At 39.7% G+C, this 19,054-nt stretch overlaps 1 protein-coding gene across 2 annotated transcripts in view; it reads right to left on the bottom strand.

The window, feature by feature from the left end:
• The window catches only part of TBXAS1 (thromboxane A synthase 1), a 311,542-nt gene that overhangs the window by 260,843 nt on the left and 31,645 nt on the right, over positions 1-19,054 (bottom strand). Inside the window, exons 1-2 of one of the 2 annotated variants that reach the window (XM_072999994.2) lie at positions 13,078-13,151; positions 12,703-12,895 (exon numbers count right to left, since the gene is read on the bottom strand). In XM_072999994.2, coding sequence (XP_072856095.2) covers positions 12,703-12,800 — 98 coding nt within the window. In that variant the 5' untranslated portion in view covers positions 12,801-12,895; positions 13,078-13,151. Of the gene's footprint in view, positions 1-12,702; positions 12,896-13,077; positions 13,152-19,054 lie in introns of those variants that run through there. The other variant, XM_020800497.3, reaches the window with a different exon arrangement.

Below are 19,054 nucleotides of genomic sequence, written 5' to 3' on the forward strand. Positions count from 1 at the left end.
AAGGGAGCAGCATCCTAGGAAATCCATACAGGGGATAACGGTGTGCATAACAGGCACAGAGCAGCACTGGAGGAGACATTCGCCCAAATCCTCATACCTAATGCTGCTGGCATAGCACAAACGGCATAACTTTTTGAGGCAAACTGCCTGAAGTTAAAAAGCACTCTAGATATTATCAATCACATTGTGAGTTTCATGACTCAGTATACAAGTGATAATGCCTGTGGTGATTTCTTAGCTTATTCACCTCCCAAGTTTATACCACTGGCATAGCTGTGCAAGAGGATTTGGGCATGATCTCCAACAAACTCAGAATCCTAGGCTGAAGTTAATATGGCTTGGGTGCTGGAGTCCAACTCTCAAATAACAGGCATTTGAGCAGCTGATAGAGGACCTGGGTATGGCCGGCTGGTTTCCCTGACAGGAACAGCCTTCCCTCAGACAGATCCTTTATCCCTGAGGAGGTCTCTCCTTCTACGGAGTCCTTCCCTGTAGTTGAACAGCTTGTAGATGGACTTCTGTCTTCATCCTCCAATATTCTTGTGGGCTAGGAGAGGTCCAGAGTGTGCTATCCTCTTGGGGATGCAAGCTCTTGAGTCTCTAAAGGTCTGTGGTATATGAGGCATAGCTCTTCCTCACTCTTATCAGATTTAGAGGTTCCAGAACATTCTTTCAGAAGGATCAATCCAGTGGAGAAATGGCAGGGCAGGGAGAGAGAGAGAGGATAAATGTGAGTAAATAAGGAAACTGGCCCACTTCAAAGCAGCAGGTAAGGCCACCTCTAATTTAGAGGTATGGTGTATTTTTCTGTTTTCCAGCTGAAGTGAATGAATGAGATGAGTGTAAGGCTTGTTCTAAGTTAATGCCTTCCACCGTGTGTGGGCACATGTACATGGCTGCTTGCTTGCCTGCTTGAATACTTCCTTTCACCCTCATCTCTGCTTCTCATTCCTGACTCTGCCCACCATTGGCTGCTGTGCCCCCTAGCCACAATGGGCACCAGCTGCCACTGTGAGCAAGCACACAACTGTTTTATCCCAAATAAAACCTTTGGTCCATTGCGTGTACCTACTTAAGACTGGATCCAGCGTATCAAGTACATGGCTGGTTAACTCACCCACCATGGCTCTCTAGTTTAACAGATGCCAGAGAATGAACTGGAGACCTTCCAAGACTGCAAACGAAGTGCTCCTCTTCTGAGGTACTGTTCTTTACCAACTCATGTTTAACCTTCCCAAGGCTTTCTGGGTATAAAGTGTTCACAAACAGTTCACCAGTCTCTCTTTCCGGAGGCACTCTGGGAAAAATGCAGCTTGCCCAAGACCACATAGGCTAGGTCTTCTGCCAGAGGTCATGATGGAGAATCAAGCTCCTGGCTCCTCATCCAAGTGCTGGTTCTTAACCATGGGTTAGGAGTTTTGGACTGCAACTCCCAGAAGCCTTCACCACCAACTGTGCTGGCTGGGGTTTCTGGGAGTTGCAGTTCGAAAACATCCGAGTAACAAAACCACTGCTTTAACCCACTGACTTAAAATGTAAAAAATAGTACACCACACAATCACCTAATTAAAACTCATTCCGTAGGATCCAGTTTCTTGACAAGAAAGCTCTGTCTTCCAGTGAAGTTCAGGAAGAAAAGGGCCAGTTTGGATTAGCTTAGAAGGAGTCTGGGAACAGCCCTCAACAGGAGTGCCAGTGAGAGTGATAGGAAAGGCTTTCCCAGAAAATCTTAATACCTAGGTGAAACTCAGAAGACACAGTCCTACAGATAGCCTGATTCCAAGGTGTTTAAGGCTTTTTAGATCATAACCAGCACTCTGAACAATGTCCAGAAATATAGTCTGGTAGCCAGTAAAGCTGCTCTAGTGGATTTTAGTTCTCCCTGTTCAGTTCTCCCTGGCTGCAATATCTTGCAACTGTAGAAGCTTGAAGTTTTCATGTCCAGTGCATTGAAGTAATCCAAGCAGAATGGAATAAAGGCATGTGTCACTGACTTGTTTGAAATGTAAAATCATGAAAAGAGGATAAAAACCAATTCGGCCAACACAAAATGAGGAAATCTTCCTCACAAACTGCTCAGAAATTCTTTTCTCAGTTGGCAAATGTTCTACAATTCCATGGAAAGCCAGGAAAAAAGCCATCTACCAGCCTTTATACATAGGTGATTTTTGAGCTTACAGTTCACAATAGTTAAAAGCCAATGCTGAAGAAGTTACCTTTGTAGATTACAAATTTTCAGATTCCCAGCTACCATGGAATCTTGGCACACTGGCTAGACTAGAGGAACATTTGCCCACAAAAGTAGCTTTTCCAAGCTGTATTGTATTCTTTTTCATTTTAAAAGGAAATGCATCAATTTACCTCTATCATATTGATATGTTACAAGTATCATTCTTTTCAAGCAGAAATATAGGTTTGACGCAAATTTTAGGATCAGCAGAAAATTCGCAGTTCTTGAGACAAGAGCAGTCATTGTCTTATCAGCAAAGTAAACACATGAACACTGAGGATTTCTAGGGATTTAAACAAGGGCAGAATTTGTTTTACTTCCTCCTGAAGATGTATAATCCAACACTGCTAAAGCCTCAGTGACAAATCTCTATAAAATGGCTTGTTTTAAGATCTCTCCAAATATCTGCTTTGTCATGGATGTCTGAGACTAGATAATGGAAAGTCCTCTAACATCCATGTTACACAAACCTTTCCCATAAAATAAGCAATAACGTCTAGCTCACTAATCCTTCTTGTCACTATGCTTTAGCCAGCACCAGATTTTACTAGAGCTACACCAAAAAATACAAGCACAAGGTGCATTCTCTGCATGAACTTTCCAAAAGAATCTTTCCAAAGGTTGAACTCCCCACTGAGTCATGAAATTTGCTGGGAGAACCTATAGATAGGTAAGCCATGCTCATTCAGTCATGCCTACCTCCCAGGAGGTGAGGATAAAAGTGGGAAGGATGAGAATCATTTATGTCACCTGGAGCTCACTGCAGGAAAAGTGGAACATAAATATAAATGACAAAACTGAAGACTTCGAACTGATTGACAGGCAATATGAAGCTATTCCATGTCGTCTGTACTGCCAGGCTTGCTGACAAAGGAATGCAATTTCAGACAACTGGTGGCTACTACAGTATGTTTTTGAGCAATGCATCAAAATTACGTTATTCTTTAAAGTATTTACAGTACAGTATTATTATTTTTTAAGCAAAATGTTATGCTCACAGTACAAACCGCTCCATAGCACTTAAACCACTCTCCGGGAGGTTTACAATTTAATCATTCAGACTACACAATGCCCTCCCCCACACCACAGCAAGCTGGGTACTCAATTTACTGACCTCAGAAGGATGGAAGGTTGAGTGAACCTTGAGCTGGCTACCAGGGATTGAACCCGGATTGTGAACAGAGTTTTCATTCAATAGTACAATCTAACCACTCCACCACAGGGCTCCAGAAGCCTTTTAATGGCTTTTGTTTTAAATATTAGAAGGATACTGCATTTTAAACTCTTTTGTTTTGATCCAGCTCTTCACATGGGTATTTCTGTTATTTAATTATGTTACCTAAGATGTGACCTTTGTTTTAACTGCATTGTAAACTGACTTGAAGAGCTATTAAAATGTTTCCATATAAAGGCCAAAATAAAATGAATATTACTTTAACATGTTGTGCCAGACGGTTATCCAACAGATGCAGCTTCCTTGGCACAGATTTGTGGCAATGGAAAATGCTTCACTTGTTGGGGTTTTTTTGGACATCATGTTTCTATTTGTTTAGCTATTTATAAGCCACTTTTCTTGAAACCAAAGGAACAAAAGACAATTACAAACATAAAAACACAGTAATAGAAGGTTAATGCATACCAGGGTCTAAGTTGCAAACCTAGCCAATGGGAAGTATTTTCCATTTTAGTATACATACAATTCCCATCTTATGAATATTTAATATATTGGTTAAATTTGCACCCTGCCCTTCCATGAAATTATGTTCAAAGCAGCTAAACAGTGACCAAATAAATACTACTCAATTAGAGTAGACCTATTAAATCATTTGCTGAATGAGAAGTCAACAAACTTGCCAACCCCAATTGGTTCAAGCTGACAATAACAACTGCTTTTAGGTCCCACTAAACCGTTTAAAAATAAAGCAAGTTAAAAAAACAGCTTTGGATATTAGCACTGAAGGAAGGGCCTGTTGTGAGAATCTCAAAATGCAGATAGTTTCATTTGAGGGAACACAGTCTTCCCGTGGATTGCTTGACTGAGTTGATACTAAAGTTTGAAATATTCTGTTCTCCACCGTAGCCCGAACTGCCCAGTGGAATATCCAAGAAAGAAAGAGAAAAAAAAAGAAAATGACATGACTACATATGTTGTTGAATAGCTAAACTTTTTTCCTCTTCCCTTCTCTACCTCCAGTAGCCATGGCTCAGTCCCTTTTCAGAATTATAAGCGCAGTTGATCCATCAATAATGCTGGAAACACAATATATTTTATCTGTTTTGTACTCTCTTCTTTTATTCCCTTCTTGGTGGTCTCTTTGCCATGTTACAAGTCCTTGAGGGAGCTTTTGCTTATACTGTATAGTATCTTTTTATACAAAACTGGTATCATCCAGCCAAAGCCACTGAAATAAGGCATCTTTTTGTTTTTAAAGCAACCCATAAATAAAAACCTACATTGCTACATTCAGTAATATGCCTGCATCAACAAGAGGGTTGCAATAAATGACAGCATTGTTTGCTTTGGGTAAATGGCCTTTCTCTTTTCCTCTCAGCCTTTACTACATTAAAAAAGCCCTTCTTTAAAGTTATCTGCTCCAATTCCCACTCCCCCACCAGGGAAAAAGAGTATAATAACCAATACTATTCTCAGCAAAGTGTCAGCAGCCATGACAGCTCAGCAATGTCTCCTTTCTAAATGATATGCTAGTAAATAAGCAAACATTTCTGCGCTATTAGTAATCTTATTATTACCCACATTGTAAAAACCTACAATGTTTATGACAGGACTGCGGCCTTGAGGAAACCTGCACTCCATACAGCCAAGCCGGTAGGCCAGCTTGTTTGATACGCCTGCAAGACGTAAACACAGAGCAGCTGGAGGGAAATGGCTACAGAGAAATGGGTCTCACGGGTCTCACCTGTTGATTTATTTGGTTTACAGATGGAATAAGGTTTTGTTTTGGAAAAAAAAATTCAAAATATAAAAATGTTGCCATGGCACAAGGCTGTCTGCTTGAAGGTGCTGTGGTTGAGAAGCAGACAGGTGGGGCCAAGAGGCAGAGGGAGCAGAACAGAGACACATTTAGCAAAGTATTGTGAAAAGCTACACCAGTACCATGGGCGATTGGAGGAGAGGAAAGGGTGTTGGGATTGGGAAGTACCCTGCCCCAATTCTAGTTTTGCAGGTCCCAATCCCATCTGACCCCTTGCCCTCCCCCCAAAAAACTGTTTCCTCATGAAAAGAAAAAAGAGAATTATTTTTTTCCGTAGAATCCAGGATTTGTCTCTTCAATCAATAGTATACCCCCCACGTCAAACCAAACAAAAACCCCGATTTTTCAAAATCAGAAAGACACTTCCAATCATTTCCAGTTTCTGGGCATTGGGGAGAGGATAAATGTACTGTAATTACTTTGCTTATAGACCACCCCACTCCTTGGGGCAGTTTACATAATTATGCAAAGCCTACAACAGCTAGTAGAATAAACAGAAATCAGCATGCATAACACTAAAAGCTAAAACAGAAAAGGTGATCGACGGTTTAAAACAAACCAACTTACATAAACCATAATAAAATAAACAAAATATACACTAGTATAATGCTAGTAGGGATGGTATATCAAATTGAATCAATCAATCAATCAATCAGTCAGTCAATAAAAATAATCAATAGCATGTGGATTTCAAATATTAGCCTAGGATGTTGCTAAAGGCCTGAGTTCTATCTACTAACCTTCTAAAATTCTGTAGGGAGGGGGCCTGCCTAATTTGTGATGGATGTTGGAGCCTAAATGCCCAGGTTTTGACAGTGGCCAAGAGTGCCTTTGCACAGTTAAAACTAGCGCACCAGCTGCGCCCAGTTCTTGAAAGGTTTGATCTGGCTTGGGTGACACATGCCCTAGTTACATCTCAGCTGGATTACTGTAACATGCTCTACGTGGGCTGTGTTCCTCCTCCTTTGTGCACCCACAGCAATAGTTTTCAGCCCCTTTGGTTCCGGCTGCATGGGAACCCCGACCCGGGGGGGGGGGGAATTGTGCATACGAGGGGCAGAGCCAAACTTAGCAAAACTGAAAATTTGAAAGAACGCTGGCTATAACATGGAAAGAACTACCCATCTCTTAAAATGATAGGATACTGACAAAGTCTAGCCCCCAGCGACACAGAAAACTGGGCTACTTGCACTCAGTGGGGACATGGGGCAGGAACTTCTCTGTTGCTGCTCCCAGGCTCTGGAACTCCCTCCCACTGGAGGCCGGATTGGCCCCATCTTTGCTGTCCTTCTGGAAGCAGGTGAAGACTTTTCTCTTCAGGCAGGCTTTTCCTTAGTGATCAGCTGTCAGAGAGGGTATTTTTAAATGGATTGTTGTGCTCTGTTGGTTTTAAATGTGTTTTCAGTATTTTTCATATTAAACTTGTTTGATTCTTTTTAAATATTTGTATACTTTCTGTTTTTAGCTTTTTTAATATTGTCTTTTTAATGATGGATCCTTCTAAGAAAAAAAAGTAGAGTAAAAATATTTTACTGTAAATAAAACAAAATGACACAGCAAGGGTGCCAGTGCTGTAAAATCTTGAATTTTGCATGTTTTGGCTATCCATGAAATCCACACAGGATCCTGGGGCAGAAAACTAGCTCCCAGATCTGCCAAAATTGCCCACCTTTGTTCTAAATGAATAATTTTATAGTAAGCATTAAGAGGAAGATTCCACTTCTTTAAACAGCAGTAATAATTCTGCAGCAGCTTGAGGTCCATGACTTTGTGACATGCTAATGAGGTGAGTTTAACAAACCCACTCTTCCTGGGTTTTTATATGACAACTCCCTGCACCAGGCTGTGCAAGTCAGGATGCAAAAACCACAAGGTTTGAAAGACACAGCGGACAATGTCAGCACGTTCTCTTGCAGGGCTCACAAGCCAACATAGAATGGCTGCAGTGAGACATAATTAATTTGTGTATGCACACACACACACACACACACACACACACACACACACACACTGTTTTGCACTAAAATCTGGACTCTAACATCTCACAAAACAGGATGAAATTTTTTATTCTGAGGCTTTTCAAAGGAAGTTTAAAACAACAGTTATTAGAGGATCTTTCCCACATTGGCACCCAAATGAGAGAACAAAGAAACAAAAGGAACCACTGGGAAGGGTGAACATGGAGGATGCAGTGCAATGATAAACAGCTGTTGTGTGATGGAAAGGGGGAAAGTTCTCCTTGTGTCCCTAAAACTGTAATGTTTGGAAGGTGTTTTTACAGTCTCAATATAAATAGTCAGAGATTCTTGGTTTAGAAAGAATAAAAAAGCTTCTCTTTTACTTACAAAATCTTCATGTCAGAATACAATCCAAAGCAATCATTCACTAGTTACATAGTATAATATCTTAACTACTTAGTGTCATTAATTGCTTCACTAACTGACTGGTTACATGAACACTGACACTGCCATTACAAACCTCTCTCTAACAGACTCATTGCTAAACATAATCAAAACCCTGACTGTGGTAAAAAAAAAAAAAGGCAGGAAAAGGAAATTGAGGTAGAGAGAGAAACAATTACCAAAGTCCCTCCCATCAAGACCTCTTAAAGGTGTAACATGCTGTTGCTATTCCAACATTTATTAGATAAGCACTTTTCATTTTTATGAATCTAGTCCTACATTTCTGTCAAATTCAGCCATAACTATAGAAACTATAGATTGTCCTCTTTCCTCTACAGGAGGAGGGCCGAATGCTCCAAAAAATAAGATTATTTAGGGGGAAGAGAGTCTCAACTACGTGCTAAACAGCTCACAAAAACACACATATGGAAATGGCTCATACTACAGACATGAATGTTATCTATGCAGGCCAAGTGATGCAAATGTTTTCTTACCAGCACTAGCTCAAGCACATGATCATTGTTTTTCTACAGATCTTTCCATCAACTAACACAGTGAAGAGACTGCCTCATTTCATCACATGGCCCTAACAAAAGAGCCATTTGAGACCCGGCTCAATTTGAGCTAAAGAGAAGCATGGAGAAATTTCACAGCACTTCCCAGTGTTTATTTTAACCCTTAAAAGAATGTGCAGGCTGTCTCGGTCATGCACTCCTGCAGTCTACATGGTAAGATCTTATTATGTCCTTCAGAGAAGACTTTGTAGTATATTCTTAACAGGCTCATATAAGGAAATGGAGACTGATGGTTGTTGCGGGTTTTTTGGGCTCTTTGGCCGTGTCCTGAAGGTTGTTCTTCCTGACGTTTCGCCAGTCTTTGTGGCCGGCATCTTCAAAGGACTGGAGTAGGAACTCTGTCCATGCTCTGTTGCTGAGTATTTATGGCTGTGGTGAAACGTCAGGAAGAACAACCTTCAGAACACAGCCAAAGAGCCCGAAAAACCCACAACAACCATCAGATCCTGGCCATGAAAACCTTCGAGAATACATTGAAATGGAGACTGTTAATTAACATATATTGATTAAATAACTGTCTTATTTATAGGCCACCTTTCTCCAATGAGGGGGAAAACAGTCAGGACAAGGCTAAATTAACTTGTCAAACCTCTTATCACCCATTTTATTGGACCTCACCTATTAAGTTCATTTTATTTCCGCATCAATTTGCAAATCCCATTTGTTTTTCAAATACTGTTCATTTCCCCTAAAATATGCATAGTTATTAAACTCTTTTCCAAATATAAGCTTTCCCCTGAATAGTAAAGCGGGTGATGCATATATCATCTTATGAACATCTTCTCTGAAAATAAGCTTTTTGTGTACATTTTACCAGTGGCAAACTTAAATGTAATATTTACAACAGTGCAGATTTTGGAATACTGTACATTCACTACATATTCATGCATAACTGAAGAATGTGAACATGAAACTCTAAGATTATCAGTCTAAGTTGAAGGGAGGTCAATAAAGGTCAGAGCAGGTAAAGAACAGTCTGGGAAACCTAACAAGGTCCTCTCTGTCTATCCTCCCTGGGCAAACACATGCATCTTTGTTGATAGCTGAGTTACACCTATTTTCCTCCAGCAATTTGCATATGGGCTACAAAGGATGAAGGTGATGTCTGCATCCATACATGGACTGTGAGATAATATCAACTCCAGGCACCTGTTGTAACTGCCCATTTTTGAAACCTGAAACAAAGCAATCTGAAGTGTTTATACGGGTCTCTCTTATTCCCATGCTGTCGTGTCTCTCTCAGACACAGGCACATACATACACAGAGATAGCACAGAAAGACAGACATACAGACACCTACCCCTACATTTCCATGTTTCTAACAATCAGATTTGTTTAGACAAGCCAGTGAAGATTCACTTTGAACACAGATGTCTGAAAGCTTTGACAGTTTCCTCATACTGCTAAGCTTACGGTAAATTAAACTTTAAAAGGGGGATAAGTTCATTTTATCAACACACTCGTAGGCAGCAAAAGGAAAGGCACAAAAATAATATGTACACCCAAAGCTAGGCATGAGAGATTTGATTCAATATGCAACTATAGATTTTTTAAAAACCACCATATTATTTATAATAACAACACTTTGTAAAATGAACCACAACATCTGACATCCCTAAGATATTAAAGTTTTGTAAACCATTCTCTCATTAAAACTTAATTAAGACTTAATACTTTTAGATGAAGTTATGTTTCTTTTATTTTCCTATTAGAAGATGGGTCCATTTGAGGTAAACATGGAATCACCACTAGATAAAATTTGTAAAATAAAGAGCAAATACTGTCAAGGTAACTGCAGGCTTCTTCTGCAGTTGACTGCTTGTCATTTTAAAAGAATAAACAGAAGAGACAAAGAGATAGTCCCTTTAATTAAACAATTTCAGCATTATTGAAAATGACAATGGAAGGCCAAATTTAAGTCCCATGACAAAAGCTTAATGTTGATTTATTTGCTCATTCAGACAATCTTTGTTTTTAGGATAGCATCTTCTTAGTTTGTTATGCCTTGTTATTTTACATTGTTAACCATATTAATGTAAAATATGGAGAGCTATATTAAATGAATGAATGAATGAATGAATGAATGAATGAATGAATGAATGAATGCATCAGCCCTAAGCATAGTGCATCAAGTGGATCCTTTACATACACCCATGTTATACTTTTCCAATCCCCCGTGTTATTATGCACAGTATGGGCAATAAAGGTTCACTGGCTTTCCAAAACAGCTACTTCCATGGGAAATTTAAACTACTAGATCATTTTTGTTGACAAGAATCATCACAAAAGGCTGGGACTTGAATTCTTCCTGCAGGTGTAGCAATGGAAACTGTCACAATGATGAACTCCCACACTTTCAAATTTAGCACTAAATCCACTGCATGGCAGGCAGGCAGGCATACATGATACTCTTCACATTGGAAATAGCTATACCAATTGAATTTCCCCCAATGACCTTTTATACAAGCCTACCAAATTTCACAAATTTCTTCATCAGCTTGAAAGAAAGAAAAGCCTTGAGATTGTAGCAGTTGATTTGGTGGGGAAGACATTTGACCATTCAAACACAAGAAGCTACCCTGTTTCCCTGAAAACAAGACCTAACCTGAAAATAAGCCCTAGTATGATTTTTCAGGATGCTTGTAATATAAGCCCTACCCCAAAAATTAGCCCCAATTAAGTTAAACCCTGCCCTCCACCATTGTGCAGCAACCAGAAGATGACATGACTGTATTTGAATAAATGTTGTCCATGAAAAAAAATTAAACATCCCCTGAAAATAAGCCCTAGTGCATTTTTGGAGAAAAAAAGAATATAAGACCCTGCCTTATTTTCGGGGAAACATGGTAGTGGTGAATCCAAGTGAAGACAGGAAACTGACGTAGGGATTTGAGGAGGTTTGAGGACATCAAAGTTGGACAACAGGAGACCAAAGAGGAGATGACTGCAGCAGTTCTGAAACTTGCACTGCACTCTAGGTTCAAGCACAGGACAGAGCAGGTACAGGACAGTCTAGAAACCCTAACAAGGTCCCTGTGTCTATTCTCCCCATATAAATATATGTGACCAACAATTAGCGCATCAGCTACCAGTGATTTGTATTTATTTATAGGCATTTTGGTTTGGGATTTACCACTTATGGAAAGCTGGTGAGCAGGTAAAACAGGGGATTAAAAGATACACTAAACATTCCAAGTCTAAGATCCTGCCAAAAAGTCATAGATAGATAATAACTTGTGTCTAAGAGTTTAAATTCTTAATCATTATTACTCAAAGTGCTATGACCCACCCACAATGCACATATATCACTTGAAAGCCCCTAGTGTGTACCTGTGGGTTTTTTCTACTGTAGCCCAAATGCAGCACTGCCTATGACAAAAACTGTGGGAGATCAAATCAAAGATTTCCTGAAATAATAAGCGATTTGATCCCCAGTGGGACACCTGAAGCTGTTTCAACACTTTCACTATGGCAAAGCATATCACAATGGAATGTATTCTAGGATGCACAGACAGGATCATGTGTATGATGAGCTATGGTGACATCTGCTGTCAGCACAATGATCACGTACACATCATTAATTGCACTCATTTGAGTGAGACTGCTCAAGTTCTCCTTCTGTTTAGCTTCTTATTTCCAGAGCCATTGTAAAAGATCAGTCCTTCATTGCCAGTAGGTTCAGCCCCAAGGGTACATCTGTCCCCTTATATCCTAATTTTAGATATTCTCATCCCAATGTTATCCAGGAACAAAATATGCAACACCATTGTAGTCGATTCTTTTGACACTCATTCTGAGGAAAACACAAACTATAACCTTTGATAGAAGGCTTCTTTGTCTATCTACTTGAAACAGATACAGAGAATATGATTATTTCTCACGGGATTGTCTATCATGAAATCACAAAGATGCCAATATGTTTTGCTGTGTTTAGAAATCCAGTTAAATTTTGTTGCTCTTTAAGCTATCTTACTTTCTACCTCATAGCACATCAAAATACCTAATTACAGTAACAGTTTCTCTGAATGAGAGACACATTTCTCTGAATGAGAGACACATTAAAGAACTTGTTTGGCTCATATGTGCCCAGATGGTTTGCACAAGCTACCTTTTAAAGCCAAGGGGTCCAATTATAATTCAACTGACACATTATGAAACCAGCAATCAACTGAACATGCTCATTAATTTTTGCAGTTTCTAATTCCCAATAAATTTTGCTTCCTCCAAAATGGAACAGTCAATACATACATTTCAAAGGGCCAACTTGCGCCAATGGGTTGTGTGGCCCCTTAAAGATTAACAAACCTATTACAGCACAAGCTGTCAGGAAACCAAATCCACTTCATTGGGCAGACTTAATGTTACTCCAAATTGACAATGCCACTAAAGTCAGTGGAAACTGCAAACAAGCCTGTTTGAAGGATTGCAACTTCAGACTCATACTGAAATCTACGTGTCTGGAAAAGGCACTCGTGTATTGCCTGTCCAATGGATCTGCTTACCAATAAAGTAGAACCACGAAGATCACCAGGAAGGCCACTGTTGCTGCTGTAACATTCATCTCCACAAAGCCAAGTCTTAAGAAATCCATAAGCCCCATTTTCTTTTACTGGAGAAGTAGGCTGACAGAGCTGACCAAGGGAACTCTCTTTGGTGAGGAAATGAGAAACCTCCCGTTGTTATACGGATGACAATCTACAAGAGAAAAAGCAAGGAAGTCAGGATGCGTCACACTTACTCCAAACCAGAATGCCAATTTTTTTCCTGACATTGCTGCCTTACAAAGACAAAATTAAGGGTTTCCTGCATCAGAAAGCCAAAGCAATGTTCTCCACCCCCTCCCCATATTAATGACTGCAGTGTCAATAAATATTTACATAGTTGCTCTCTGAGAGATCAGAGCTGGCCTGCAGGTTTTGCAGTAAGCAGTGAATAAAAGATAAAAACCAACTATGCTCTCTTATGCAATATAGATTTAGAAGCCCCGAGGAAAGTGGGCAGGAAATCAATGACACTTCTTTGTTTCCGTTTAAGGAAAATATGCTAGGCATTATGAAAACTTTGGGGTTATACTGCCAATTAATAGAAATGTTGCTTGACAGGCAGCTGTATAAGGGGGATACTTCGTGGCTTAAGCATCAGGTGGGCATTTGGAGGGTAGGTTTTCCTCCTCACAGGTCCATTAATAAGCCTTAGCAAGGTTCCTCTCGAAAAATAAAGAAAAATCATTCTTCATAATAATAGAATCCTCAGCAACTGATTAGGAGGTTAGTGAAAGTACAAAGGTTCCTTAGATTGAGTCAAACTACTTACACATCAAGCTCAAACAAATTATTAACACAATAGGACAGTGTTAGATGTTTGCTTGCTTACCAAGAGCCTTTTCATCTGGACACACAGGGGACTCAAGGGGGACTTCTGGCATAGAAATCCTGTGCTGTAGCCCACCAATTGCTAAGGGGGTTTCAGGCACAGAAGTGCAGGACATTATTGGTGCCAGAGAAGGCACCAATATATTGTGTTGACAGCAGGATTCAGCATTCCGTAAGCCAACTGAAAAAACTAGGGTACCACAAACAAAAAATATAACTATGAAACTGGACCTCAGATCAGTACCACATTTTGCATGGATGCAGCAGGAATTCTGCTCTTGTTCTGTGCCAAATGTGGGGGTGTTTGGGCAAAGGGGTTTTGGGTTATGATTTTTTAAAAATGTAACATTATTTTACCCTCAGGCAGAAGCAAGTGACCTTGACCTACAGCTTATTTAAAAGTGATCAAGTACATTGAAAAGACCAAATGTACATACCTTGAAAGAAAAAGGTCAGTCCAAGCTGCTTTTTATATTCTAAATGGACTGAACTTTTGACTCTGCCATACAGAGGCCATTCAATGCCTAAAAGAAAAAAATTAAGCAGCTTCCTGGCTAAACATTTAATTCCTTCCTGTGAAAATATCCTGTAGATCGTCTTGGCTGCTGCCTCTGGTGTTGTCAACATTCAGGCTGCCCTTTGCTATGTAAAGCTTGGCATCCCTTTTCCTGCTGGCAATGTGAGCCCAACACACTGGTCTATTTTTTAGATGTCATCTGCTTCCGAGATAAAATGTGCTATTTATTATGTATTTTGATGTACTGTACTGGATTAAGATATAACAATTAAAACAGCTGATTGACCATTGTTTCCAAGCTGTAAGATTTTACATTTTACATCTATATATATTGTGGAGATAGTAGAGTTTTAATCATAAATTGTATACCTAGATATTTTCATGTGTTTATGGTTGTTTTACATGATAATATTTCACCTGTCCTGTTTATGTAACACTTTAAAAATCAGCAAGAGTTATATAAACAAAATTTATTATGAAACAAAATGCAAAAACTATTATGTCCATAATTCAGTCCTCTTCAATGTCTACTATTTTTTGGCTTGTCTCTTATAGTCACTAAATAAAATATTTCTTGTCACTGTCCAACAAAAGTCTGCAAGCACTGATGGGTTCCATTTGCCCTGATAGTGTTTCTCCATTGTTGCAATGTTCTGGTGACATCGCTCACTGTGCTTGTCGCTCACTGCTCCACATTTCAGTGGGGAAAAATCTAGATGAGAGTGCAAAAAATGTATCTTTAGTGATATGCTGCAACCAAGGCTTTTGTATGCCTTTAGGAGGGTTCCCAACAACAACTTGTAGTTGTCTGCCTTTTTGTTTCTGATAAAATTTATTGAGACAAACTTGAAGGCTTTCCATGTCATCTTTTCCTTGCCACACAGTGCATGGTCAAATTTATCATCTCCAAGAAGTTCACAAATCGGAGGACCAACAAACACACCTTCCTTTATCTTAGCCTCACTTAATCTTGGTAAGTTTCCACAGAGGTACTTGAAAGTTGCTTGTGTTTTGTCCATGGCCTTAGTAAAGTTCTTCCTCAGACCCAGAGTGGCAACAAAATCGATTTAACAAGGGGTAGATGTTGAACCTTTTTCTTCCCAGGCTCGAATGACTGTCTGAAGTAGCTAATCTATTCTAGACGTAGTGGGAATCTCTTGCATAACTACCCCATTCACAGGGAAAACAGCAGTACTTTGTGTATCCAGTCTGCACACCAAGCAAGAAAGCAACCATTTTCAAATAGCCACAAAGCTGACAGTGATGTTGGTTATAGTTTATGCACCTCAAAAATTGTTTTATGTTGTCATATGCTTCCTTCAGATGGGCTGCAAGACTAACAGGAATTGATGGCAAAACATTGCCATTACACAGGAAAACAGCTTTAAGACTCTTCTTCGATGAATCAATGGACAGTCTCCACTCATCTGGAATGTGAATGATGTTGAGGGCTGCCATCAAAGTGAGGCATCTCTGCTGACTTGGTTAAATACAAAATATGTCTCAGCAAAATCAAACACTGACAAATAAGAGAGCACAGCATTGTAGGATTTCTAGGGCAACTTGTTCACCACAGTGATGTAAGCTTCGGTATGATTGTGTCATCCATGATTTCTAGGAATAACATGATGCAATTCATATTATGTATAATGTAATACCAGCTTCATCATCCTTCACAGATTGTTTCCTTGTTGTGGCGAAGGGGCTTGAGTAATTCAGAGAAGCTATGGGCTATGCCATGCAGGGACACCCAAGACGGACAGGTCATAGTGGAGAGTTCTGACTAAATGCAATCCACCTGGGCCAGGTGGGTGGGGCTCGTTAGCCTTGGAAGGCACCCACAAACAGTATTCAAGCCCACCACAAAAATACAATAAATGTTATGGTCAGCAAAGGACAGAAGGGATCCCCTCACCATTGCAGGAGTATACCGGATACCTTGCAGTTGTGGCCAGGTATATATTGGAACCACAAAACGAAGCATCCACAGCAGAATCAAAGAACATGAGAGACACTGCAGACTAAAACAACCAGAAAAATCTGCAGTAGCTGAACATGCCCTAAAACAAACTGGACATGAAATTTTATTTCAAAATACTGAAATACTGGACAACACCAGCAATCATTACGTCAGACTGCACAGGGAAGCCATTGAAATCCACAAGCACCAGCAGAACTTCAACAAAAAAGAGGAAAGTGTGAAGCTCAGCAAAACTTGTCTCCCAGCTCTCAAAAATATAGCGTGCAAAAGGTCAACAAACTCTACCCAGCCACAAGGACAGGGGATCACTACACACAAAAGACCAGCTAATGACACCCATCAACCACAGTGACAGATAATCTCTTCTCCTTAGCACAACAATACACCCACAACAAGACACACTAATCACCCATCTACAGAAAAAGACAAAAGCCTATCTCACAGCCATAAATACTGCACTCCCAAGCCAACTACACCAGAGCACAGCGTGCTGTCCTCTGAAGATGCCGGCCACAGAGACTGGCGAAATGTTAGGAAGAACAACCTTGGCCAAAAAGCCCGAAAAATCCACAACAACCACTAAAATGACTAAACTGAGGGGCACTGTATTGTACCTTAGATATATCATGCAAAAGCAAGATTTACAGTTTAAAAATGTCATGAAAAATTAAATACAATAATATAAGAATACCCAACATGAGATGTATTGATTCAATAAAGAAAGCCATGGTTTTGAGTTTGAAGACTTAAGCATGACCATTAAAAACAGGATCTTTGGGAGGTCATTAGTTCATAGGGTCAACCTATCTCAGAAGCAGCAAAAAGGGTAAGTCTAGAAGTGTCATGAAATGATGCAAAAGCGATCAATATGCTATTTTTAAATGCAGAAAGCAGTTGCCAGGGAAAAAGAATCAGAACTGCAGCAAAGAAGGTGGGGGATTTAAATCCTCCTTTGTTGCTGAGATCCTGATGAAAATACTCCTCCCCCCCCCCCCAATCCTCTTAATTTTGGGAGAGATGCTCCAACTGGTGTCAATAGAAGATTCTCTCCAGAGGCTCAAAGGAACATTCTTGAGCAAGAGACCATTTTCTTCTCCTGGCTTCAAGAAACTGAATATCCCAGTCCTGATCCTGATTGTATTTCCTCACCCTTCCAAACTCTGCCACAGCTACTGTATTTGGAAGGGGAGGATGCTGCTACATTCATAACCTGATGGTGGGCTTCCCAAAATACACATCTGGTCAGCCACTGTGAGAACAGAACGCCAGATGTCATCAGCCTTTGAACCAGTGCAGCAGGGACCCTTCTGAGGATCTTCACAGTTATCTGCTCTATAAAATGTTCAGTTGAGTTGCTTTTATAAGATTACATCTAATTCGGCTTTGAACCAGTTCACAATATAGCTTAAGGATTTAGAACCTAAAGGTTTTGTGTGACTCAGAAACCTCTAACATGACTTTCACATCTAACTCAAAGTGCCATTATTGATGTAAAAAAAATCGGAAAACTGAGGTGGGGATTTCAAGCTGCTGCTCCCAACTGCACCTCTTTCTTTGAAAAAAAAACTGAAGCCTACAATATTTACACCTGTAGCTCATGTGTGATGCAACCCATGTGAACTCTATACTCAAGCACTAATACATCCTATGTATGGGATGACAAACAGCCAACTCTGTAAATGTTACTATAGTTCTCATACCAGTGGTCCATCCATATGAAAAGCATCATATCAGGCCTTCTTCACACATCCCATGTATCACTCAAGGCATGTCAAAGCATCCAGCCCTGGCTTACATGGACAAACACAAGATACCACCCTACACCCTAAAGCGGAGTTACTAAAACATTAATGTCACTACATAAATAACACTTTTCAATGGAATCAGTTCACACTACCAGCTCCCCACCATCAAGAATACAGTAACCAAGTGATATTTGTGGATGCATAAAGTAGGGAATAAAAGAAGATCACGCAACCATCTAGAGAAAGAAAATTATGAATGAAGCAATGTGCCATCTGATTCTTTTTTCAAGGCATTTTAGCCACTGAAGAAATCCACAAAAGTTCACTTATCAGTTTCTACTCTCCAAATATGGCCCTAACTCATGCCCTTGCCTGTAGCCCTAAAGCAGCTATTTTTGCCTTGAAAATCTAGTTGCGGTAATGTTTAAGCACAGAGAATAAGCCACGGTAAAATTAAATTTTCCTGAATTATTGAAAGTATATTGGTCAACATCAGACTGGTAGATTTATGCACAGGCAAAAGAAATCACAGAATTTGCTACAGGGAATTATAACTGACAAGCTGCAAGTCACATGCCAGCCCCATGCCTGATGCCTGATTGGGCACACGATCATCAATTACGGAAGGCAACCTCCTTGATTCCTTCTGCACATGCATGAATATTTGGTACGGTTTTGATGATAGTTTCATTAAAATTCTACCACTTGGCACAGCGCACATCAATGCCATAAAGTAAAATATATTTTAGACATTCACTTTCCAGTAGTGGTGCCTCTTTACAACAGTTTTTTTAAAAACCAAAAGTTATGTATATTAGACACGTTTCATGAAAATTAGCTCCTATATTTTCTGTCAAAGGTTTGGAAAGGGGATTTTTTACAACTCATATTTCTATTTTAATAAAGAAATGGAAGAATATACAGTATATCCCAAGATAATATTTTTTTGATTTAACTTTCAAGACTTTAATATCTCTGTATTGTATTTTCTTTTTTCCATTGTCAAAAAAAAGATAAGGTCAATAACGCAATAGAGCTTGAATTCTAAGAAGACTTGCTGCTGTGGTAAATGAATCACATTTTGCTCCCTGTGCTACACCACTCCATTAACACCTTTCCTACAAGCTAAGTAAAAGGGTTAACTAGCTCACTAGCTTTGCACTGAATTTCACATACACAGACTTTTACTTTATTGCATTAATAATGTCAGTCCTTCCAGATGTTTGTCTGGATCAATAA

The sequence above is a fragment of the Pogona vitticeps genome, chromosome 5 (genome assembly GCF_051106095.1).
Source record: "Pogona vitticeps strain Pit_001003342236 chromosome 5, PviZW2.1, whole genome shotgun sequence".
NCBI classification, from domain to species: domain Eukaryota; kingdom Metazoa; phylum Chordata; class Lepidosauria; order Squamata; family Agamidae; genus Pogona; species Pogona vitticeps.